The 12,152-nt window shown below is 39.7% G+C and overlaps 1 protein-coding gene across 1 annotated transcript; it reads left to right on the top strand.

Annotated features, from left to right (window-relative positions):
• Positions 1-462: 462 nt before the first annotated feature.
• Dppa3 (developmental pluripotency associated 3) lies at positions 463-5,445 on the top strand. Its single transcript, XM_048787823.1, has 4 exons — positions 463-708; positions 3,063-3,298; positions 3,681-3,722; positions 4,820-5,445. The coding sequence occupies exons 1-4, from the start codon at positions 633-635 to the stop codon at positions 4,913-4,915; spliced, it is 450 nt and encodes a 149-aa protein (XP_048643780.1). The 5' UTR covers positions 463-632; the 3' UTR covers positions 4,916-5,445.
• The last annotated feature ends 6,707 nt before the right edge of the window (positions 5,446-12,152 follow it).

The following is a 12,152-nucleotide window of genomic DNA, read 5'->3' as shown; positions in this document are numbered from 1 at the left end:
ACGTGCCTAAAAACGTACATGTCAATAAAATATCAAGGTAGTAAAGTGTTTATAACAGATACTTGTTTATTTTTCTTCTTAGTAGAAGTTAGGGTGAAATTTCTAAGATTTAAAATGAATAAGGCAAGAAAAACTTTAAGAAAACTTTTTTTTTTTTTTTAAAGAAAACAGTTGGAGAGAAACCTGCCAGTTTCTCTTCTAGAACTTTTAAATCCAGTTCACAAATCAGTACTGATCCCCTGGAGTAGAGTTTGGAAACAAAACCAAACAAAAAAGTTATATTTGAGGCAATTTCGGGATGATTTAGTCAAGCATACATACAGTTTCCAACAGATTTACCCTAGGGTGTGATTATTTTAATGCAGAGGGAATGAAGAATTATCCTATCAGTTCAAACTACGCCCACTTTAACTCACGTGAATCCTTTAACCATTGGATCATTAACATTAAAATAGCCTGGAAGATTGATCTGTAATTTAAAAGGAAACCAGACCTGAATTTTCAGATTGGCTCCACTGTCCTCACCAGCTGATGAAGTTTGAGGTTTTGGTCTCAGGGCTACAGTTTTTTTTTTTTTTTTTCCTCCCAAGCAACAGAGGGAGCAACTTTTTTGAGGGTTTGCTCACCTCCCAATGGATCCATTGCAAAAATTTAACCCAACCTCGACCCAGGAGTCTTTTCCGATGTCTGAAAATGAAGAAAATTCGGGTAAGTCAATGACCTTCTTGAGAGCAAGGGTTTTGGGCAGTCAAAAGCCTTTCTTCATTTCTTATATTAAGTCTTTCCAAAAGGTATTCCAAGTTAAGTAAATCTCAAAGGAGAGGAAGGCTGGGTGCATACTTTCCTTTGCTGAGAAAAAATGGAGTTCAAAAAGGAACAAAAAGGGAAGTGGAAGGAGAATTGAGTATTTATGTTCACTATATTTAAGAAATCTTTAGACTTCTCCTCCTCCCTACTCCCTCCCTACCCCCGGTACTGGGGAGATTGAACATAAGGGTGCTCTACATGTTCTTCAATTGAGCGCCATCCCAGCCCTCTTTATTATTTATTTAGTACTGGGGGGGGGGCGGTTTGAACCCAGGGGCGCTTTACCATTAAGCTAGATCCCGAGCCTTTTAAATTTTTATTTTATTTTTTATTTTTGATACACGGTCTCGCTAAATTGATTAGGGCCTCATTAAATTATGGATGTTGGTCTCCAACTTGCAATCCTCCTGCCGAAACCTCCGTCGTCGTTGGGATTACAGGCGTGCAACCCAGCACTGGCAGTCTTTATATTTAAATTTTGAGACAAGGTATTACCAAAATGCTCCGGAACTTGCCATCCTCCCGTCTCAACCTTCAGCCTTTTGAGCCACTGAAATTCGAAAAACCAGACTTTTAAGTCCAGTTTCTGGAATAAAGAATGTTTCCAGGACGTAGTTTATCTTAAAACGTTTTTTTATTACTTTTGATACCAGGGATTGAACCCAGGGGCGCTTTACCACTGAGCCACATCCTCAGCTTTTTTTTTTTTTTTTAAGACAGTCTCACTAAATTGCTGAGGCACGGTTTGAAATCGTGATCCTCCTGCCTCAGCCTCCCGAGCGTAGCCTACCACTCCGGGCCTAGGACGCAGTTTATGGGGGAGGTGTAGGATCAATATTTTCTTCCTCAGCAATTCATGTCAGGAACGGTAGAAAATAACAAACATAGGAAACTCACATTTCACTTTAACCTGATCTTTTTCTCACCAACTTTTTCAGGAATGTTAATAACAGAATATAATAAAAACAGTTAATTGTACACTGGGTGGGGGGGAAGAATGTTAATAACAATCAAATGGCTCTTCTAGGGAAAATAAAAGGAAAGGGGCGGATTTACAAAACCTGGTGAATGTTCTGTGTGATGTAAATTGGTGGTAGGAGGAGACCCCGGGTTGCTTTCTCAAATTGCTTCAGGAATACTGATAAGGAGGTCCGGGAGCTCTTCCGGTGGAGGGATTCCACTTTTGTCCGCACCTGGTCTTGGCTCCAGGGCACCTACAACGCCCTCTACCCGCCCTACCCCACAGGCCAAGCTGCCCTAGGCCAATACCCCAAACTACCCACAGGGCAATTAGCTTGAGTCCGGGAGCGGCCGGCACTGACAGCCTTCCTCTCTGCCTTGCGGAGCCTGTCTGCCTCTTTGACTTCCTAGGAGTCCCGGTAGTCAGAACCGAGTGGAAAACAAAAATAGAGAAAGAGAATAATCTGTATAATATCCTCGGTCTCTCCCTCTTCATGAATCTGCCTCAGTGCCTGACATACACAAGGTGGGCTTCTTTTGACTCCTATTTTTCTGAGTTTTGTTTTGTGGCAGAAGGTTCCCAAGTTTAAGGACGGTCTAGGCAACTTAGGAAGACTCTTGTCTCAAAATGTTAAAAAACAAACAAACAAACAAAAAAAAAAAAACCCAAAAAACAAGGAGGGCTGGGGGTGTAGTTAAGTGCTAGAGTACCTATAGGTTCAATCCTAGTACCCCACCCCCCACAAATCAGAAACCAGGGGTTTATTACCATCTGTCCCTGTGCAAAGAAATTTAGTTCTGCCTTGCCTCTTTTGGGGTAGGGGTTCTGGGTATTGAACTCAGGGTCCCTCTACCACTCAGCTACACTTTTTTTTGAGTCAGGATCTTAAGTTGCCAAGACTGGCCTTGATCTTAGTGAGTTATCTTCCTGTCACAGCCTCTGGGATTACACCCTGAGAAGACTGGGACTTTGCATTGTTTCCTGTTATCTTCCATCCTGAGCAACTTCCTATACTAGTGCATTACTCCCATCTGCTTTAAAAGCAGACCTAGCAGGAGACCCCGGCAGGAAGATTTCAATATTGAGACCAGCCTGGACAATTGACCCTGTCTTAAAATAAAAAATAAAGGGCTGGGGATGTGGCTCAGTGTTAGAGTGTTCTTGGGTTCAGTTCCCTGTAATGTACAAGCGTGTGTGCACCCATACACACAATCCAGACCTAGTTTGATTGTGGAGTAGTGACTTATCAATGATGCAAGTCAAACTAATGAATCTTACCTTCTTTCTCTTTCAGTGGACTCTCATCCGGTCAGTTCAGAAATGCTAGTAAAGAAACTTAATGACTTGACTCTGAATCCTTGTGCTAAATGGCCGTCCCCTCTGCCAGAAGGTCCACGCCAACCACTGGACAGGAGTGAGAGGGTCTTACTACGGGAGGTCAGAAAGGGCTTTCCCAACAGGCGGCGAGGAGTCCGGACATTGTTATCTGCACGGAAAGAGCTTGTGGAAAAATGGAGATATCTCCTAAGTGTAAGATTTTCCCAGATGAGTTTGTGATATGGGTAGGGCTATTGGATCTTCTGGGCAGATGGCACTGCCATCCCAGGATGATGTATACATTAAGATGTCAGCAGTGCTGAGTGGCAGTACTCAGGCTGGATAACTTACATCTTTAAGGCTCCCCCATTTCTCTTTTAGTGGGTATGTAACTTGTTTTGTAAACCCAGGAGCGCTTAACCACCGAACCATGTATCCTTAGCCTTTTTTATTTTTATTTTTTGGGGTAGAGCCTTGCTAAGCTGCTTAGGGCCTCAACCTTCTGAGTCCCTGGGATTATAGGTGTGTGCCACCATGCCTGGTTGTAACTTTTTCTTAGTTTTAAATAAAAATATATTTTTTTCTTTCCATGAAGCTTCAAAAACAAGAAAGAGAGAACAATCTTAAGGAAGTTCAGGTAATTTTTTTTTTTTTCTTTGCTATAAGTGTGGGTAGGGTATATGGTTTGGTTTGGATTTTTGTTTGGAGAAGGGGGAATTGGCTTGAAGGTTTTTTGTTTGTTTGTTTGTTTGTTTTGTACCAGGGATTGAACCCAGGGGCACTTGACCACTGAGCCACATCCCCAGCCTTGAGACAGGGTCTCACTAAGTTGCTTAGGGCCTTGCTTAATTGCTGAGGCTGGCTTTGAATTTGGAGATCCTCCTGCCTCAGCCTCCCAAGCCACTGGGATTACAGGCCTGTGCCACCATGCCTGGCTGGCTTGAAAGTTCTGAATCCCCAGGAATTCTGGAGAAATCGTTCCATGTTTATAGTTGTTTATTTGATGCTGGGAATTGAACCTGAGTTTTTATTTTTTAGAATGGTTTTAAGTTCACTGCAAAATTGAGCAGCAAGTAGAGTTTCAGTATACCCCTTTCAGAATAAGGTGTGGATAAAGAGCATAGATATTTGCATGAATTCACTTCCTGAAAGAGATGTATACCACCTCACACATAGCCTCCCCAACCATCAACAACAGAATTGACACATCACCCAGTGCATATTTGACATTAGGGTTCACTCTGTTATGTTTGTACTTACAAGTGCTTCATAAACATGATCTTCGTAATGGTACCATGTTGTAAGACAAACTCCTAAACCTAGTGTCCAGAGTGAGTTACATACAAGGAATTCAGAGAATTAAGACTGAAATAGTTTTTTACTAACAAGTCTGCATCTGTTGTCATTATAAAATGACCCACAAGCTGGCATGGTACCCATATGTTTCATTCCTCTTTTTTATACCCCTAAGTTGTTTTTTGTTTTTTTTTTCCCCCCCAGTGCCCAGTACTAGGGATTGAACCCACACACACTCTACCACTGTTTTTATTTTCAGATGGGATCTCCCTAAGTTGCTAGGCTGGTCTAGTAAATATGGTCTTCCTGACAGTCTCCCTAGTTGCTGAAATTAGATTGCACTTGGTCAAAGGCTAACTTTATAAACAATAGATTTGAGAGTTTTTTATACTTCTTTGAGGTATAATACGATTAATCTAATTTCATTATTTCTTTCAGAGTGAATCACGAAGTGTACCATTCAAATGTACCTGCAGTTTTTGCGTATATCATGGATGGGATCCTTCTGAGAATGCTAGAATAGGGTATGATTAGGACACAGAGTCAATATAGGCGTAAATTGTACTTGTTCTTCATGATGGTAATTTTAGGCACACTTTTCTATGCTTAGACTGCATACCAATGATTTTGAATAGCTTATGTATGAGTTCTGTGATGTCTTTATTCTTTTGCATCCTTTTTTTTTTTTTGGTGTTAGGGATCCCTTCATGCCTTAATGCCAGTAATTTATAAGGAATCTGAGCAGTTAAAATGTGCATAAATGATTTCAATATACTTTAGTTTTACTTTTCTGTTTGACTCAAAGAAGTACCAATAGGTCTCAAGTCTTCCTGGAGATTTTAAAAGCCTGAAATCTGAAATAAAACTCAGGAACTGGAAGAGATGTAAAGAGAATATTGGATAGTTTGATTAGAGTGTAATAATTAGAGTAGATAATTAGATTTTCTGGTTTTCAAAAATTTGAGTTGCAATAAAAAGAAATTTTGATGTGCTGTTTTAATTTTCAGTAGCAAATAAATGTATATATAGAGGAACTTATTGATCAATTTGAGTATTTTATACAAATTCTTTTTTTTTTAATATTTATTTATTTATTTATTTATTTTTAGTTATCAGCGGGCACAACATCTTTGTTTGTATGTGGTGCTGAGGATCGAACCCGGGCCACACGCATGCCAGGCGAGCGCGCTACCGCTTGAGCCACATCCCCAGCCCCTACAAATTCTTATTCCTGGTTTTATACTTTAGAAAAGTTTTTTTTTTTTTAAGAGAGAATTTTTAATATTTTTTTATTTTTCGGTCGACACAAACCCAGTGCCTCACTCACACATGCTAGGTGAGCACTCTACCACTGAGCTCCAACCCTAGCTCAGTGTTTTGCTATATAGTGAATGAACAATTTAATCTCACATTTCTAGAGTGTAAATATCTGGTAATATTTTGTGATATTATTCACTGGAAGGAACTTTGAGTAAGGTGTGGATAAAGAGTATAGGTATTTGCATGAATTCACTTCCTGAAAGAAATCTCAAAATGAAAGGAGCTAAAAGGGAAGTGGGAGTTTTGGAAATTGCTGATAGGTGCAGAGAGGTTTCCCTCTCATGTCAGATAATTCTGTAGCTGCTGTCAGCTGGGAGTCCTAATATAGTTAATTTTTGAAAATGCCTACATGGAGATTGCCTCAGATTCTACAAATTGAGGGCTTAGTCCCATAAAACTCCACTTCAGATGCCAATCAAGCCTGGGTTATAGCCTATGCTTCTGCCTGGCCAGCTGTAAATAAATGTTCCTGCATCTCTCTCCTGGGGTTCAATGAATTTGCTAGAGCAGCTCACAGAACTTGGGGAAGCACTTGAGGATCCGCTGGAGGAGGTGCATAGGGCAAGGTATGAAGGGACACAACACTCTCCAGAAAACTGTTTTATTCTGCTATTGGAAATCCTCAGAATTTAGTCCTTTTGGATTTTTATGGGAGTTCGTTACATAGGTATGATTACTTCATTGACCATTGGCTTATCAGCCTTTCTCCTCACCAAAGGTTACCAGAAGGGTGGGACTAAAAGTTTCAGTAATCTATCACTTGATTCCTCTAGGTAACCAGTCTTTCATTCTGAAGCTAGGAGTCCCCAGTCTCCAGTTAAACTATAATACCAAAGGTATTACTTGGACTTCAGGTTGTCGCTTATGTGCTGTGGCTTTAGTTATCCACATCAATGTCAGTCTGAAAATTTTAAACGGAAAAATTATAGAAATAAACATTAAGAAATAATATTATGGAAAATTGTTATATTTGATTAGCTACTACTAATCTCACTTTGCCTAATATATAAATTATACTTTTATCCCTATACATATATACCTATCATAAAGTTTATGTAAAGTTCAGTACCACCCCAGCGTTTCTGTGGGGGTTTTGGAATGTATCCCCTGTGAGTAAGGGGGGGCTACTTTGTCAGGAATTGCAGGGCACAGGGGTAAAAACCAAATACATTTTGCATATCAAAGGAGCAAATTGAGAATCTGTGATAATGAAATATCCCAAGAGGCAATGTCATCCAATGGTATTTAACTTTTTTTTTAAATGACACGTGCATAGATCTGACATTCTTTTGGGGATAAAAATAGTTTGCCCTTTTTCCTCCAGCTGACATGTGTTCAGAGTGATAGAAAATCTAAGTTGGGGGGGCTTGGGTTGTGGTTCAGGGGCAGAGAACTTGCCTAGCATGTGTGAGGCTCTGGGATGGATTCTCAGCACCTCATATAAATAAATGAACAAAATAAAGGTCCATCAACATCTTTAAAAAAAAAAATTTAAAAGTTTAAGTTGGGTACCGAGGCCCAGGCCTACAATCCCAGTCACCTGGGAGACCAGAGGATTACACACTGGAGGCCAATCTGGCCATTTATTGAAACCCTGTCTCAAATTCAAGAAAGGACTGGGATGTTGCTCAGTGGAAGAGTACAATAAATGTTTAATCCCCAATGTGGGATAGGGGTATTGGGAAAGGAGGCTCCCTGCTTTCCTTTTTTTGTATGCAGAAGAGCCCTTTAGTAGTCTCGGGCATATGGAAAATGCTCAAAAAAGCATTCATTTGCTATTTATGATACTGGGATCTAAGCCAGGACCTCATGTGTGTTGGGCAGGTAAATAAGTACTGTATCACTGAGTACTTGGCACTGATTTTATGGATGAATGTGTGAAGTGATTGTTTTTTGTTTTTCAAATTGGAATCAATAACAGCTTACTGAAAATTTTTAAGGGCTCTCCTTTTTCAAAGTTATACATTCACAAAGCATTAATTAGCTATTTGTAATGGTGGTTGCCAATCTCAGAACATTTCCATGGAAAATGTCCCATTCATAAGTAGATCTTCATCATCTTGCAAATTGCCTTCTGAGGTAAATCACAGTGAATACCATTCCAACCCCATTTTTCCGTTTTGGAATGAAAATTTACTATAACACAAGACTTCCTTGTTAGGATCATTAGGTTCCCCTGCATGCCAGAATCTAAAAGGGAGAAAAAGGATGAGGACATTCTTTAAATAGCGTTTTTGTTTTTTTTTTTTTAAAGTTTAAATATTGAGGAGGGTAGAATTGAAAAGTGTCGAAGTTAAAGTCAACATGAACCCAAAATATTCTTTCCCCACATTTCTGTATTGTAGTGGCACCCCCCTCTTCCACAGGAAATCTTAATTAAGCTTCTCCAGAATTCTTCACCAAAACTGATCTTAGAACTATCAGTACAAGAATTTCTACAAAGAGTTCAATGTAGTTCAACTACTTATTTCCTGTTACTCTACTTCACTTGGCCTTGAAGAGATTAGCACTCAAGGTGCTGAAGGCCCCTTTACTAGTTTTTCACAAACATTTATGGACTTAATATAAATAACATAATAATTTGTAGAAGTGTGCTTGCAAATGCAGAGTGTGCTAAGAAAAACATTCTTTTAATTAGGCCCCTGGCTTTGAACTGGAGCTTCAGAGTAGAGGTTACTAATTGGGCTCCATGGTAACTGTTGGCAGTGGGAGGGAAAAAGGGGGGAGAAGAAGCCTTCCCCTTCTCAGGCTCTGTCCTTGCCCAGAACAGGGAAAGAAAAAGCTGTTTTTGTGTCAGCTTCTGCAGACTGGATTTCTGAGCACCTCTCCCTACATACTGGGTACAAAGTTCTGAAACTGCTTGAACTGGGGGTTCAGGGAGATTAATTGATTACAGTGAAAGCTGTACCCTCTGAACTTGGCTGCAGCCAAATAAAACTGTTTACTGCCATCTTCGGTGTCTTGCCTTATCTGTCTCCTACAGTATTTTTTAAATAAAACTGTTTACTGCCATCTTCGGTGTCTTGCCTTATCTATGTCTCCTACAGTATTTTTTAAATCTTCATGTAGTCCTTTTTACAAAAGCAGGTAGCTGAGCTGGTAGGGTTTCCCCCAAGGGACTTAATTTTCTATCACCTGCTTTAAACCCACAAACATGATTTTACAGATGAATTCATCATAGGTATTCATTGGTCATATATAAACCCACATACTTAGCAAAAAATAATCCTGAAGGCTGGGGATATAGCTCAGTTGGTAGAATGCTTGCCTCTCATGCACAAGGGCCCTGGGTTCAATCCCCAACACCATACACACAGACATACACATACATGCAAAAAAAAAATTGAAAATTTTCTATTTGTCTTTATTATAGATAAAAATATTCTTCAGAGTTTACCACCCATCACAAAGAATGAGGCTAGAATAAGATGAACTTGAGTTGCAACCTAATTTTCTGCTCTTTAATTATGGGAAACTTATAAAATCACTCTGAGTCTTAAATATTTCTCTTTTCACATTTCTTACTCAATTTTGAGAGGTTGAAGTAACATACCTAATACATGCAAAATATTTAGGGGCAGTTAGTGTTGGAAAACTCTCTAGGTTGGGGTATAGCTCAGTGTTAGAAGCCTACAAGTTCAGGTCCTGGGTTCAATCCCTAGCACTGAACAAAAACAAACAAACAAAAAAACCACAAAGAAACAGTTTTTGCTCCTTAGAAACACCAGCCTGTGCAACTGGTCAATACTAAAGAGATCAAACACATTTTCTTTAACAAATTATGAAGTTTAATTTAAGCTATGTGAAAATATTGTTTTGATACATTTCATGCCAAAACATGTTTATTTATTGGTATGTATTATACTAAAAAAGCCAGTCTAGGGCTGGGATTGTGGCTCAGAGGTAGAGTGCTAGCCTAGCATGTGTGGGGTGCTGGGTTTGATCCTCAGCACCACATAAAAATATATTCACCTATAATTAAAAAATAAATAAATATATATATATATATATATATTTTTTAAAAGCCAGTCTAGAAGAATATCAGACTTTCATCACAGCTCCACTTTTCTTTGGGTACTGGAGATTGAACTTCCCCACAGAGGGGTGCTTCCCCACAGATCTATATCCTTGTGGGTGTTTCTCCACAGAGCTATATCCCCAGTCCATATTTTTTATTTTGAGATAAGTCCTTGTTAAATTGCTCAGGTTGGCCTAGAACTTGGATCTTCCTGCCTTAGCCTCCAGAGTTGCTGGGATTACAGCTGTACACATCTGTGTCCAGCTCACAGCACTATTCTGACAAGTCTGCTTGTGCTTGCTCCTTTATGTACTCTCTAACACTGTACACACTAAACTTATCAGAATACATTTCCCAGGGATCCTACATTGAAAAGTTTTAATCTCCAAAAGTAGATTTGGTTGGCTGTGAAACCATTAAAATATGTATGAAGATATTTGAAGACCAAATAACATGTAGAGACTAAGTTGTTGCATGTAATTACAGCCAGTGTCTGCAGGTATGCTGCTCTTAAAAGGTGGAAGTCTTAAAGGGAGATTTTCATAAAAGTAAACTGTGGCATTTGGAATTTTCAAGTTTTTAGTTTCGGTCATGAAAGGCCAAGGTTCGTTGTCGGAGATTAAAATGCACACACACAGATAGCAGTGACAAAGATGAAGCACTTGGGCTGGGGATGTGGCTCAAGCGGTAGCCCGCTTGCCTGGCATGTGTGCGGCCCGGGTTCGATCCTCAGCACCACATACAAACAAAGATGTTGTGTCCGCTGAAAACTAAAAAATAAATATTAAAAATTCTCTAAAAAAAAAAAAAAAAGACAATAACACATTGTTTTTTGAATTGGTCACCCATTCTTTCGCTCTTCCTCAGGGGCAAGCAATTTCACTTACCTCCAAGCTTCAGAAGTTCCCCGTACGGGCCACCAAATGCCGCAGTCTGGCTGGGCACACAATCACAAGCCACCACACAGCTTGTAGATTCAAACAGCAACTCTTTATTCCCGAACTCACACCAGCCGTCTACAATCACGTTCTGGGGAAATCCACGTTCTCTGCCCAAATCCACCTCTACTGGGCTTCTGTCTCCCAAAATATACTCTGAATCCCGAGAACTCAAGGGGAACTCAGGCAGCAGGATACGCCCTATTCCCAGCAGGAATAATCTTAAACCTTAAACCTGGAACCTAAACTGGGAACGCCCTAAACACGATTATCTTAAACCGGGAACACCCTAATCCGCCTTGGTCCTTGAGCAAGGTCACCTACATTCAATGTCACTGCAACATGGGGTACGCTGGCAAGGAAATTGTCATACCTACTTGGCTAATGGCTCCCAGCACCTTGTCTGGAAAAAAAAAAAAATTAAAAAGGCTGGGGATGTGGCTTAGTGGTTAAGCATCCCTAGGTGCAATCTACAGTTTTAAACTAAACAAAACAGAAGGAAAAGAAACAATTTCAGTAGGTTGAAATTACAGCTGGACAGTCTTAGAAGTAGAGTAGCACAGAATGGAAAGGAATACTGTTATTAAAATAAAACTAGTTTCTTAAGGCCTGAAAAATTCAAAACTTGAGGAAAGACAATGTTCATAGTAAGACAACATAGTGGGAGGAGACATATTCTTCACCAGGGAAGATCAGAGTCTTTAGCATAGTAACTCTAGATAAGTGTCTGCTGAGAATACCTGAATGGACCCAAATGTCCCTCAAAAGCAGATCAAAGGCAGCAATAGCTCTCATTGGGCACAGAGCTGAAATTTTCTTGTGAAATGGTTAAAATAATTAATTTTTATGTTAGTTATTATGATATAAGATGTTACTACAACAATTTTTTTTCTTTTTTAAAAGATGTGAGATGTAGATAATGGGAATCTCATGTAAACCTCAGTGTAAGCCATTATCAACGTTGCTAATTTCTCAGCTTCATAAGAAAGTAGGACTGTTTGCTTTTAAAAATCTTTATGCCGGCTGGGGATGTGGCTCAAACAGTAGCGCGCTCACCTGGCATGCATGCGGCCTGGGTTCGATCCTCAGCACCACATACAAACAAAGATGTTGTGTCTGCCGAAAACTAAAAAATAAATATTAAAAAAATTCTCTCTTTCTCTCTAAAAAAAAAAAGTCTTTATGGTAGCTGGGGATTGAACCCAGGGCACTTTACCACTAAGCTACATCCCTAGTGTGTATTATTTTATATTTTGAGATAGGGTCTCACTAAATTGCTGAAGCTGGCGTGGAACTTCCTATCCTCCTGCCTCAGCCTCTCAAGTAGCTGGGGATTAAAGGTGTACAGCCAGCAATGTACAAGTGTACCCTTTTCCCCACATCCTCGCCAGCACTTGTTGTTGTTTGACTTCATAATGGCTGCCAATCTAACTGGAGTGAGATGGTATCTTAGGGTGGTTTTGATTTGCATTTCTCTGACTGCTAGAGATGGTGA

The sequence above is a fragment of the Marmota marmota genome, unplaced genomic scaffold (genome assembly GCF_001458135.2).
Source record: "Marmota marmota marmota unplaced genomic scaffold, marMar, whole genome shotgun sequence".
Classification (NCBI taxonomy): domain Eukaryota; kingdom Metazoa; phylum Chordata; class Mammalia; order Rodentia; family Sciuridae; genus Marmota; species Marmota marmota.
The sequence above is the reverse complement of the archived record's forward strand: the minus strand, read 5'-3'. Positions and strand labels throughout refer to the sequence as shown.

Excerpts from the sequence above, each read along its gene's own strand:
- Dppa3 (XM_048787823.1), top strand. The coding sequence starts at position 633 with ATGGATCCATTGCAAAAATTTAACCCAACCTCGACCCAGGAGTCTTTT. Across the intron at positions 709-3,062 it reads TGAAAATGAAGAAAATTCGG|TGGACTCTCATCCGGTCAGT; the intron begins GTAAGTCAATGA and ends TTTCTCTTTCAG. Across the intron at positions 3,723-4,819 it reads ACAATCTTAAGGAAGTTCAG|AGTGAATCACGAAGTGTACC; the intron begins GTAATTTTTTTT and ends TATTTCTTTCAG.